Source organism: Primulina huaijiensis, chromosome 12, assembly GCF_012295235.1.
Source record: "Primulina huaijiensis isolate GDHJ02 chromosome 12, ASM1229523v2, whole genome shotgun sequence".
NCBI lineage: Eukaryota > Viridiplantae > Streptophyta > Magnoliopsida > Lamiales > Gesneriaceae > Primulina > Primulina huaijiensis.
In genome coordinates this window covers 4879328-4892979 of record NC_133317.1, presented here as the reverse complement: position 1 = coordinate 4892979, position 13652 = coordinate 4879328, and the positions used below count along the sequence as shown (strand labels likewise).

Below are 13652 nucleotides of genomic sequence, written 5' to 3'. Positions count from 1 at the left end.
TTGGATTAGTGTCAGAGATAGGACGGTCGCCCACATCCTATTCTACTAGTGTACTCGAGTGCGGTGCTCATATCGAGGTGGCTCGGTTAGAATGCCTACCGGGGGCTTATATAAGAGTCCGGGCGTCTGGTTGCCCGGGGAGTAGAGCCCGGACTTGCACCTGCCCGATTTCAGAAGAATCCATCCTGCAGATTGACCCTGATTTGGGAATCCATCTGATATCCCGGGTCATCCATGACCCGGGCTCTTATAGGGGTATCATCACACATCCCTTAAATAGTCGGGCTAGAGTCATACTCGCTGTCCCGATTAGTCACGCTTGGATTCCCAAAGAGATGATCAATCTGGTTTTATAAAAGCATCGGGGGCTTCATGTCTCCCAGAGATGGGATGAGGAGCCGGAGTCTCGTGTCTCATGGACTTGAGATAAGATGTCGGGGCCTCGTGTCTCCCGGGCTCGAAATGGTTTAGGTATGGAGCCCCGAGCCAAGGTACGGATCCTTGGACTTAATAGATAACCAGGGTGCGGAGCCCCGAGCCAGGTTTGAGAACCCTAGGCTTATAGATAACCCAGGGGCGGAGCCCGGGGCCGGGGAACATGTTCCGGGGCTTGGGAATGGTCGAGGTACGGGGCCCCGAGCTAGGGTATGGACCCCTGGACTTATAAATAACCAAGGTGTGGAGCCTTGGGCCGGACACCATGTGACGGGACTTGGGAATGGTCGAGGAGCGGAGCCCTGAGCCAGGCTTTAGAACCCTGGGCTTATAAATAACCAAGGTGCGGCGCCTTGTGCCGGGGAACATGTCCCGGGAATTGGGAATGGTCGAGGGGCGGAGCCCCGAGCCAGGTTTGAGAGCCCTAGGCTTGTAGATAACCAAGGTGGAGCCTTGGGCCGGGGAACATGTCCCGGGACTTGGGAATGGTCGAGGTGCGGAGCCCTGAGCCAGGTTTTAGAACCCTGGGCTTTTTGTTGATCGAGGTGTGGTTCCTCGAGCCAGGGTGTAGTGCCCTGGATCTTAGACAATATGTCGGGGCCTGATACCTCCCGGACTTTAAATAATGTGACGGGGCCTTATATCTCCCGGACTTTGAATATACGGTGTCGGGGCCTCAAATCTCCCGGGCTTAAGATAATGTGCCGGGGCCTCGTGCCTCCCGGACTTTAAAAGATTTTTGCTTCTCCTGCTATATTAGTTTTATTAAAAACCAAATCACTAACCTGGAAATACTGAATCTGAATTCATTTCCGATAGAGTGAAACTTCTCTGGTTGAGCTAAATTAGGTGAGTAATATAGCTGTATGCTACTGAACTCATAGCAAATGCCCTTCATGCCAATCCGAGATAGCTGCTGAGCTTTGTGCCCATATGAAATCCACAGATAAGATCTGAATACCGAGCTGGTCGGGCTTGTATGTTTGCCAAGCAGAGTTGGGCTTATTTTTGAATGGAAACCATATCTACGTCTTGAGCTCAAATTCCCACAGACGGCGCCAATGATGCGATCCGGGTGAAATGGACGAACTGGGTAAGGAGCTCCAACGGATCTGCTATCAAGATAATAAAGGAAATAAGAGCAAGGGAGAGTATATCTGTGATGAAGATATATCTCTGTAAGATGGCTCCAGCTGTAACCTGCACACAAGGAGATGAACTCGTGAATGGGCGCCGGAGGGGAGTCCGGCGTGGCCACTCCGATGCTTAAGTCAGTGAATGACTCAACAAAAGACCAATGTAACCAAGCGATAGTTGTGATATTGGCGTAAGAGTGTAGGCCATAAAATGAATCCTAAATGTGAAGATGAAACCTGGTATTTATAGTAGGGAATGTATTGATGACCTCGATCTGCGTGCTACCTACTAATTATAGTAGGGCGGCTACATTCTGACATGTCAAATCATACACTAATCACATCCCGCCTGTCTGACTTTGTCAACCACTTGGATTGGTGTCAGAGATAGGACGGTCGCCCACATTCTATTCTGCTAGTTTTCTCCTATAAGCATATTCTGGGCGAACTTGTCATGCTAGTTTATCCAGTATAATTTATCTGACTAACATGATTTACAAGTTATTATATTAAATCAAATTTGTCACGTGCATGAAAATAACTTTTCAGAAAAAAATATATACATCTTTTTTTTTTTTTCATTTTTACCATTCATTCCTTTCACATTTCAACCGTAAAACCGCTCATTTCAACTCACATTTACTTAAAGAAGTATTATATTACTCGGATTCGATTCATAAACATATTGAGTTATTGTATCTTTAAATTTTTTATATTTTATTCTCATTCTCTATTCGGAACTGACATTTTATTCTCTTCTTAATTCATTAAGAAGTTGATTTAATTTCATTATATCACCAATCATAACTCGTTTTGTCATTTTAAAATTTAACAATTCCTATATTATTTGTTAATTAAAAGTACAAGAATCAAACAGAAATTGGATGAAAAAGATTTTGTTTCCCTCTCGAATAAAAACATGTGCGTATATCTTCCACTCTAACTACATAAAAAATGGCGGTCTGCTACATCATGGTAACTATCTCTTACGCCTTTACTTGAAAGATTCCCATTTTGAGTCCGCCACGAAGTTGTTCGACGAAATTCCTGAGAGAGATGTTAAAACCTGGACTATTCTTATCTCTGAGTTATCTCGATATGGGTATCACAGGGCTGCTTTGGACTACTTCAGTGACATGCAGATAGAGGGAATTGTTGCCCCCAATATCTTCACTTTGTCAAGTGTTATCAAGTGTTGTGTATGTGTTGGTGATGATGGGGTCCGAATGGGGAAAGCGATCCACGGTTGGATAATCAGAAATGTGATTGACGTGGATGTCCCTTTGAACAATGCGATTCTTGATCTTTATGCTAAGTTTGGTAGGTTTGCTTGTGTGAAAAAATTATTTGAACTGATGGACGATAAAGATCCCATTTCTTGGAACATAGTGATGGCTGCTCATCTAAGCAACTGTGAGATGGAGGAATCTCTTGATTTTTTTAAGAGATTGCCATTTAAGAGTGTTGCGAGTTGGAATACTATCCTTAACGGACTTTTGCAAAATGGTTTTGCGGGAGATGCATTGGTTCTTCTCTATGAGATGGCGAGATTTGGACCCACTTTTGATAAAGTTACCTTTTCTATATCATTGATTTTGGCATCTTCATTAAAGAGCTTGAAACTAGGTAGACAGATTCACTGTCATATACTTCGGATTGGAATAAATGAAGATTTATATGCCACCACTTCACTTATTGATATGTACTGTAAGTGCAGGGAAATGGAGAAGGCTTCTGTGGTTTTTGGTGAATTGCAGAGTAGATGTTCTGAGGGCTTTCATGATGATAAAAAGGCTCAAACCGTTTCTTGGAGTACAATGATTGCTGGATACGTTCAACAAGGTATGATAAAAAATGCCTTGGTATGTTTTAAGTCCATCATTCATGGGCAACTTGAGGTAGATTTGTCTACTCTCACTACCATTCTTACTGCCTGTGCTGAAACTGCCCTGTTGGAGCTTGGCCAGCAGATTCATGCTCGTACACACAAATTAGGACATGGAAACGACATCATCTTGTGTTCCTCTTTGATTGACATGTATGCAAAATGTGGAAAGTTGAATGATGCTTGCTCAGTTTTCAGAGAAACTCAAACTCGGAACATTGTGCTATGGAGTGTAATGATACAGAGTTTTGCCAACCATGGGTGGGGAAGAGAAGCTATTCAGCTTTTTGAGTTGATGCAAAGTGAGGGGATTCAGCCTAATGCAGTGAGTTTTGTAGGGCTTCTTACAGCATGCAGCCATGCGGGTTTGATAGTAGAAGGCTGCGAGTATTTCAGAATGATGATAGAAGTCTTCCACATTCAGCCAGAGATTGAACATTTTGCTTGCATGGTAGATCTCTTGGGCCGAGGGGGTCACTTGAAAGAGATCAAAGATTTTGTTTATCAGACCGGGATTTCTCATTTGCAGGAAGTTTGGAAAGCATATTTATCTTCTTGCTGGATTCATAAAAATGCTGAGATGGCTAATTGGGTTTCGAAGAAACTGTTTGAGCTGGAGCCCTTTAAAGGCGATCCTTATCATTTGTTATCAAATACTTTTTCAGCTAACCATGTTTGGGACGAGGCCGCTCAGTTAAGGAGTTTGATGCATGAAAGGGAGGTTAAAAAAATTCCAGGTCAATCTTGGATCTAGCTGTAGAGCAAAAGTCAAGCTTTCAGGAGCATGTGGCAAGTCCAGTTCAGAAGTTGAGGTTCTTCAGATGTTGAGGTTCATTGCATGTGAACATAAAAAAAATGGGGATAGAGACTGCATTAGGAGCTTTCGAAGTGTTTAGGTATTTCTCCCTCTGCTTCCATGGAATTGTCACCTATCCCCTCCATGAAAAAGACTAGCAATTTTCCAAATGAAACAACGCAGTGGTGGATTGATATTTGGCGTGGCCAACGTTTATTTTGCCATGAAAAATATAATTGCAGAGAGTAGAATATATGTATGTATTCATTCTGCACTGTTTAATGCAGCCGAGATAGTTCCTCAGCATTGATTGCAAGATACATCAATAATTCCAAGGACACTTGATTTACAGTTCTATGGAGTCAGTTTGGTTGTAATATATGCGTTTTTGGTGGAGTAGCAAAATGAAAATACAAATTGTACTACTGGATTTAGCTTCATCTTTAGTACATCCCAAGTAAAGCAGGAAGAGCCCAGTCCCACCATTTAAATCAATACATCTACTTGCCTCAGTTCTATCAACTGCAAGAAAAACACTATTTGGAGCTTACGAATTTATTGTTTCGATAGCTAATTTAGATATCAATATCATACAATAATTCAGTGTCTAATTTATAGACCAACCACCGGCCACTTATATTGGGTTTCTAGTAATTAGCGACCAAACTTTTTAGTACAACCGAAATCCAGAAATATCTTTGCTCCTCCTGATATCTCTATGGCATGCAGCAAGCTAAAAAATTAGAAGTGCAGGCGACAGTTCAACTAAACAGACACAAAGTTCGAAGATCAAGATAACCTTCGAAATTTCGAATAACGTCAAGCATCAAGTAGAACGTTGTGTAAAAAAGTTAAGATCGAACTTTTTTTATTTTTATTTTTATCAATCTTCATGGGGTTTTTTGATTAAATAATATTTAAAAAAATTTAATAAATTGTGACCCTTTAAAAAAAATTATTTCGTTTTCAATTTCCTACATATCATTTTTAAATTATTTAAAGTCATTATATTTAGGAAAACTTTATTTTTTTCAATAATATTATTATTAATTTATACGAATAGCAAATAAATCAATTATATTATGGTTATCAATAAGGAATAAAGTAAGAACAATCGTGTTGCTTTTATGATGATGTCATGAATCAAATATTCAAAAATTTAGAGTAATTTAAAAAAATAAATAAAATATGATAATTATAAATAAATTACAAATATATATTATGAATTAAATATTCAAAAAATTAAATAAAAACAAAATTATATTTAATAATTTCAGAAATTTTACAAAGTAGATAAAGTAGTATAATTATAGATAAATTATAAATAAGATAATTATTTAAACCTCTTAACCTTAGATAATGATACAATTGTAAATGAAAATTACAGTTTGGATGCAACCAAAAAATCTGAGAGGTAAGCATGTCCTGTATGAAGCTAAAATGTTTAGAATTTCAAGAAATCAAGAAACAGAATACCCAACACATTTGCATCGCCTCTACTCTATGTAGAAAACAAACTCCTTAAATGCCTCCCCGTTGAGGCACAATTTCATCTGGTTTGATGCAAGTACCTATGGTCTCATTAAATTAGCACCAAAAAGTAAGAGTGCTTCGACTTTGATAACTTGTTCGCCGAAACTGCTTCACCTTAGCTTCTGCTAGGATATCAGTCAGGTTGTCCCACTGGCAGCTTCTGCAGCTTTCTTTTCTTTTTGTTTCTCTCTCTTCTTCTTGTTTTTCGATGCATTCTTGCTCATCTCCCTAAGTTGACAAACAGAGGATATTCAGCAACAAATCTAAATGCTTAGCAGATAGAAAAATTTCCTTGGGGACTTACCCAGGAGGGGTTCCTCCAAACAGCTGCATGAAAAAAAATACTTGAAAGATCAGTTTTTAATATAATGACAAACAAAAGTCACGCATGCATACATTGTAATGACCAAATCTGAGAATTCGGGCCATAAACAGGTCATGTGCATATTACTTTGGAGGATAAACAAAAAAGCAGGGAGTTCAAAGTCAGTTGCAGCAATCAACCGCAGCTGAAAGTCGCAAGTACAACAATCATGAACAAGAGGTTGTATGTTCTGTCCAAAGAGGCGAAGACATTAGCAAAGGAGAACATGTTGGCCGCAGACTTGTAAATTCTCAAATGATATTGAAGGATAATACCCACTAATATCTCCCAGACTTTTAAAAAGTTGTTACATAAGACAACCCGGTTAAAAGTATTCAACCAGTTTCCAGCTCTCAGATTTTCTTGTGAGTTTGCTCAAAAAAATAATACTCCTAAAAGTGAAGGTATGCAATTCAGAAACACAGTAAATGTTGAATACAGAAAAGAATGATTTCAGTGTTGGTTGACAATATCCAGATTTAAACGGCAGTTTATCGATAATACAAAGAACTTGTCAAGGTCGTAGCCAAAACGCAAATCCAAGTCTTCGATACTTGATTGGTGGAAATCGATAACTTTACTCCTGGGTTTCTATTGTAAGTCCAATCAAATTCATCCTTAAAATTTAATATAAAACATGTAACATGCCTAACATCTGCGAAAAAAACAACATAGACGAATTTCCTTGAGTTATTATTATTTTTCAAACGATTTCACTACACTAAAACATAAGCTAAAGTAGACTCAAATCCATTATGACTTTACTCGTCGAACACACCAACAAGAGAGTCAATTCCATATGAAATCCTATATAACTTTCCTGGAAAAGTCGTTCCTCTCCAAACTGAAGCTTTACGGAACTCGACTTTAGCTGTAACTCGTGCCATACAGTCTTAAATTCATGTAATTCCATAAAGAATATTTTTTAATTTCAGATTTAATTTACAATGTCCTCGATGACTTGAATTTTTTTAAAATAATTAACAATAACTGCATTCGAAAAGCTATGTAATATATATTTTTTAATATAAGTAATTAAACTATCATTCAAATATTCATCTTCCATTCAATTAATTGATGAAGACTTTGGTTGGAATACCAACAAAGAGCAACAGAGATGAATTATAATAATAACGAATAAAAAATAATTTTTTCACTCGTCAAACGTGTGATGTTGGTTAATGGTCGAGGGGTTTAGAAGATATTCTATTGTTTTATTAATAATAATTATGTGTATAATTTTAAAAGTTTAGGGGTATTTTTTCATATCAAAATTTAAGGGGGCAGCTACCCCCCTGCCTCTATGTTGATGGGTGCAACCATCGTTTTCCATCCATCCATAAAGATCCCATTTACTGAATGGGTCTGAGTGGTTGGGACCTTTTGTCAACTTTTCGGATATCTCCAGGCTGCTTGGTCTTAAGTTGATTAGCAAGGTAGTAAAATATATTTTTCCTAAAATTGACACAAACAGTACCTCCGCCTGAATTGCAGCCGCAGCTTTAGCATGAGGTGGGCGATAAGCAGCGGGCTTGTGTACGGGAGGGTTGGCAGCAGAAGCATCAGGTCTTGAGGACACTTGACCTGCTTTTGAACTTTGTCCTGAGAGCAGTCCACACGTCAATACCCAAATGTTCCATTAAAAACGAAAAAAATGCAGTATTGTGTACCATGATTAAAATGAAAAACCTTGTTTTGTCGTGTCTTCCATTTTCAAAGAGTCGAGAGCCTTCAAAGTTTCTGCAATATCACCGAACTTATCAGGTGACTCTGGTTTCCATTCTGCCTGTGTGAATATAGAGCACAGCATGTGAGATGACAGGGTATATAATTTCAATGCAGGGCAGCATGAAAGGTACTTACCTGGAATAGCTTGTCAAACATCGTCTTGAAATACAACGATCCATTGTGGTGAAAGATTTTGATGCTTCAACAAAACAGTGAATGGAGAAACACACATTACGGATTTAATTTTAAAGTTAAATGCATGAAAATAACACTCACAAAAACCATCTAGACCCGATACTTTAAATCTAATGGTTAATCCAATACAGAGAAGACAAAATCATCTAAAACACCTACATTTTTTAATGTGGCAACAGCTCGCTGATTGCTAGAGAGGTTGGCTTTCAAAGATGTGGTGGTCCAAGGTTACAGCCTTATGAGGAAACTAACTATATTTGTATTACAAATGCTTCAACAGCGATAGATGTGTATATTCATTCTCAAATATTTTGGCACGCAGTTTTATTTGTACTTAATGCAGTAACATTACAAATAAAAATGTCATCACTGGTTGAGGCACCATGCTAGAGTGTTTCTTTGCCTATTTCATGACTGATGAAACAAAACATAGCATGAGAACCATATGCTACATGTTTACAATCATTTCACATCTGAAAGCCATTAATTGAAATGAGGACATATATTAATCAAATTCAATGGCTCGTCACAAAAATGCCAGTTTTGCCAATGTATTTAACTAGCTTTACAGCACATATCCTTTATGAAGCTTTTAACGAGATCTTTGAAGAAACTTGCATTCAGTTACTAAAACATGTGATGGAATAGAAGGAGAATAGGAAAAGTAGAACCATACCCATTGTCAACCTGTAGCCTTGGAGCTGTGGTGGCAGTCATAAAAAACCGTCCATCTGGAGACCATTCACTCGTCACTGATAATTCAGCTTTTGTAGTTCCCAACCTCTTCTTTTCCGAATAATCCCAAAAAGCCTGAACAGGAAATTGAATTGACTTGATCATAAAACACAGGAAATGGAATAAGTAATAGAAATTAGGAACAATTACAGGGAAAGCTTTAGAAGCGAAGCATTTACGAACAACTGAATAGTTTCATTGAAAACTATTAGTTACAAAATCATACTGTTGCAGCTAAAATTTGCATCCAAACATCTGCACTTTGGCAAGTTGGCAAGAACCTAAAAACGCATCACATAAGGCTGAGTAGAGGATGTACCAAGTGAAGCCCTCCAAGACGACAAAAAATGTCGTGTTCACGAACAAATGTGCAAAAGCTAAAAGTCTTCTCATTATCATTTAGATTAAAATAGAATCATTCCTTTATATAGGAGAAAAATATTAAAATAAATACCGTAGAAAATTATTCTAACTAAATTGTAATAATTAATTTTAGTCATGCATCTACACAATCATTGTTAAATAGGAACTTTTCCGTGGTTCAAAGAAACCCTATCAGTGATTTAACTCTAACTTAGCTTTAGATCAATTGTCCACCCTTAGATCAGGATCTCGGTATAAAGATCATCCAAGAACTGGCGAAACAACACACGTATAAGCCAAATTGAACTGTTTTGGAAATGATAATGATTGTAATACAAATGTACAATAACTTCATGAAAAAAAATTATTGCACGATCTTTGAGGGATTATATTAAAGGGGATGAACTGTTTTGAAACATATAATGGTACAACAAATGTACAGGAATCATAATGAAGAAGATATTATCACAGCCAAGGGTCATATTATAACATATGTATAGGATTATATTAAAGAATTATCATAGCCAAGGTTTTTGAGGAAGTGCACAATCTTTATATATAGGTCCACCAACTTCACCCACTTGGTCAAAGCTAACTATAATTTTCATTACCTCACCCAACCTCACCAGGATTTGCTGTTAAGACTTCTAAGTTCAGGTAGGAACTCGGAACTGACAAGTCTGATATCTATCATTCTCAAATTACCAAGCTGGTGACTGCAGCAACCCAGCTAGCATAGGTGGTGAAGGTAGCTAAGGCGACAAATTGGATATATCTTCATGTACCTAAAATTTCACATCCAAACTACTCCATAATCTTGAAAATCTTCAGATCAAATGAAACCTACCACAACCCCTATCATCACAACTATAACCCCAATATATGCTTGCACTTTTGGCAGTCCCTTCTTTCTTTTCTGAATTGACAGTCAATTATTTCTTAAGTATTTACCTTAAATACTAGTAAGAAAGTGAGGAATATTGAAGAGAAAATTCGGTTCCGAATTTGGTGAAGCTACAAAAGAAGATGTACAGTGAAAGTGGAATTTATAAAAGAAATACGATGAAGTAGAAAATCGTATGTAAATTATATCTTCAAATCATAATTTCAATCTCAGTCTTAGTTGGCAAAACTAAACATGACATTATATATAATACTCGAAGAGTAAAGAAATGATTCAATCTTTGAATCATTATCTCAATCTTAATCAGCCAAACCTACATAATATTATAGTATCTATAACTATTCCTCTTTCTATCCAGCCATTTTAATAATAACAGTATAACATATTGCTAGCTTATCTATCGTTTCAACCAAGTATAACCTTACACAAAAATTAAGTATGGTATGTTCCCGGTCATGATCTGGAGTACAGTTACACTGCCAGTAATGAAAACAAATCAAAAAAATAATAATAAATAAATAACAGTATCAGTTAAGTACTACAACATAATAGTTCTGCATATTCGATTTTGAAAACTGAGTTAATTAAAAAAGTAAGGTATCAGAGAGGAATTCTTGTAACTTCAAAGCAGCGGAAGGATGAAAAGGCAAGTTTCAAGGGAACTCATCAAATAATGAAAAAAGAAAATCACTGAAAGAGCATACCATATCACCAGGTAAATTCCCAAAGCCTGCCAGACATACAACTATATACAAGTTTTTAAGGGAACGTGAGATGGAAAATATTGTTTTAGGAAAATAGAGAGCAGTAAGTGAAAATGAATACCATTGTTAATTAAGGATACACTTTCCCTTTGGATTCCATCTGATAGTATTGTAAGGACCGGTACCCAGCTCCAGTAAAGGATTGCATTTCTTGTCAAATATAGTTGCCATTGCAGGCATAACTGAACTTTAGTCAAGAAAATGAAAATTTCTAAGACAGAAATACGTGCTATCCGCGCTTAATTTGCTAGATTTCTTAGACACAAATCTCAGTTTACTTCTTTGTTGTTAATTGAGGGCCAGGGCTATACCCTGAAAAAGATATCAACTATTTTACATTTGGCATGTCTGGGAAGCAACTGAATTTGTGAAACTATAATGGTATTGCACTTCTATAAGGATGGTATTTTCAGTGTCTTTGCTTCCGCAAGTTGTCTAGCTTTATATTGGTTCAAGACCACTTTCGACATACATCTAATGCCTTCTCTGGAGTTAGGAAATCATACATATCAACAGCAAAAGCACACAGGAGAGATGGGGAAAAAAGGAAAATTAATGTAATCTCACAAGGGACAAGCCAATAACCAAAAGTAAATGCCACTAAATCCATTATGTTCTATCATTACATGTTCATATTGCTTAACTCTTTTTGTGTTGCTTCCTCTTCTTCGCAAGTGGAAAACACAAGTTCAATCCATCCAAAGAAGAATAAGGATACATCCATATACAACTGCAAACTCATTACCAGTATATGACCATTGAACATCATGCACAGGGCCTTCTTTGCCTGACAATTAATTGATGCCAAAAATGAGTGATATTAGAACAAGAATATATGGCTCTCTGAATCTTCTAGCCAAAGAACGGAAAGATATAGATGAAACATACGAAGTGGCACTAGTCCTTCATGAGTTCCATCTGTCGTCAAATAACTCAACTTTGATTCTCCATAGTAACTCTGATTGGTTTTATCAACATCTGACTGCACAACTACTAAAAGCCCGGTGGAACCACGGTTCCAGTTCAGTTGCACCGATGAGCATCTGAAAAAACTTCGTCGAGCAACAGGTTGACTTTGTACCACCTTCGCACAGGTAAATATTTGTACATTGGCTGGCATTCCCTGGAGAAACAGTAAGCAGCTAAGATGTGCGCTACCTTCGTCATTAATGCAGCACATATAAACTCCATGGAATATGTTAATTAAACAATAACTAAAAAAATCATTATAATCCATCGTGTGCTTCAAAATTTACAATCTTCCCATGCTCGTGAGTACTGACAACCCCTTTAACTACTTAATCATCAGCAATCCGGACAGCATCCTCTCTAAAGGCTTCACCACAAATTGCACTCTAAAAACCACAGTGCGTGATATTTAGCCCATGAAATTCAGGTGCTATACATATAAGTATTGCATAAACCATTTCAACATTGAAGGAATTAACTAAAATAATATAAATGGACAAAACTAATTAACGTGTTAATAGTGATTAAGAGTCCGATGTCAATAAATGAAAACCTTTGATTCTGGAACAAATGCTGCCACATACAATCCAGGAGTCTTAGAAAGTTCAAATGCAGCTATTCCAGGCACTCTAACCCTATGAACGATTCCTTTAGAGAAATCAGTAGGGTCAAAGAATTGAACTTCATTTGTTGCCAAACGACACGCAACAGCTTCGTCAGAGCTGAAGCAAATAGAGGGCCTGATAAAACCAAGTACCAAATGAGCAAGCATTCAACCTTCCAACAGTCAAATTTCAAAATTACTTCATACTATATGGATTACCATGTTGCCTTTGTCATGTTCTTCTGGAACATCTGATAAACAGATTCACCGGTATCTATCTTCCACACAATCATGTTCTTATCCTGTGGCGACATAGCTTTCTGAAAGGTCTGAAGATAAGTTCCACATGGAGATATGCTGGAAGCAAGAACATTCGGGACTTGCAAAGATCTTATCTCTTTAAAGCTTTTGCAATCGTATGTGCTAATAAAAGAGTCTGATCGCATAACTGTGAGTTTCGATCCATCCTCACTGAACTTTGTACTGGTGCACAAAACTTTATCATGCTTGATGCTAGGTTGCCCATTGATAAATGGAGGTCCATTCCAAATTGAAAAACCCTCTGGATCTCTTACTAATATGTCTAACTTTGAGGGGTCGGCAACTTCCATAAGGGAAAAAATACAATTCTCTGCGATATATGGTGATTAACTATTCATTATTGAAGTCCTCAAAAGTCAAAATTCAGACACCACCAAATTGGCCATGCTAATTTCATGTTCAAATTTCAAAAGACTACGTCTAAGATTAAACTTTGGTAATTGAATAATACATCAATGGACTTCACAGTAAACAAATCCAAATTCAGTCTACAAATGATTAAAAACTACCAACAGCTTAAGCATAACAAATTTAATCCAAAAATTAGAGAATTTTCTAAGCTCAATTCATCTCAACCAAGACTGAACAACCCATTTAGTCTGCTCTCATTTCATACATCCGATTTTCCAAATCCTTATGACTTAAAATCAAAAAGTGCACGGCTCAAAAACATCAAAAACTAATCTTGCGGACTTCAGATGACGAACAACATAATGCGTTAATTTACAACACATAACGCATTTACCGCCGACGAAGACAAGCTCGCCGTCCCGACAGCGTCGCACCGTTGAACTGGACAGTCAATAACAATGGGGTTAGGGTTTCTAGGTATGGAGGAGCCAGAAGAGTGGGGATTTATAAAGCATGTTTAATATATATCCAATTATTTATTTTGGAAACTAATCCAATAATAAAAAATT

The 13652-nt window shown here is 37.3% G+C and overlaps 2 protein-coding genes across 4 annotated transcripts; one reads left to right on the top strand and one right to left on the bottom strand.

The window, feature by feature from the left end:
- The first annotated feature begins 2406 nt into the window (after positions 1-2406).
- Positions 2407-4281, top strand: LOC140989341 (putative pentatricopeptide repeat-containing protein At3g23330). Its single transcript, XM_073458543.1, has one exon. It carries the CDS (start codon positions 2456-2458, stop codon positions 4208-4210), a length of 1755 nt encoding a protein of 584 aa, XP_073314644.1. The 5' UTR covers positions 2407-2455; the 3' UTR covers positions 4211-4281.
- Positions 4282-5588: 1307 nt separating this feature from the next.
- On the bottom strand, positions 5589-13630 carry LOC140989977 (eukaryotic translation initiation factor 2A). Of its 3 annotated transcripts, XM_073459559.1 has the most exons (14): positions 13478-13628; positions 12631-13042; positions 12361-12547; positions 11727-11961; positions 11557-11625; positions 10919-11020; positions 10779-10819; positions 8749-8882; positions 8013-8076; positions 7839-7935; positions 7627-7751; positions 6090-6112; positions 5900-6013; positions 5589-5823 (listed from the first exon to the last, which is right to left on the bottom strand). In XM_073459559.1, exons 2-13 carry the CDS (start codon positions 13020-13022, stop codon positions 5923-5925), a joined length of 1560 nt encoding a protein of 519 aa, XP_073315660.1. In that variant the 5' UTR covers positions 13023-13042; positions 13478-13628; the 3' UTR covers positions 5589-5823; positions 5900-5922. The 3 variants fall into 3 exon arrangements, with proteins under 3 accessions (XP_073315660.1, XP_073315658.1, XP_073315659.1); XM_073459557.1 differs by lacking the exon at positions 6090-6112 and having other exon boundaries at positions 13478-13630; XM_073459558.1 differs by having other exon boundaries at positions 5589-6013.
- Positions 13631-13652: the final 22 nt, after the last annotated feature.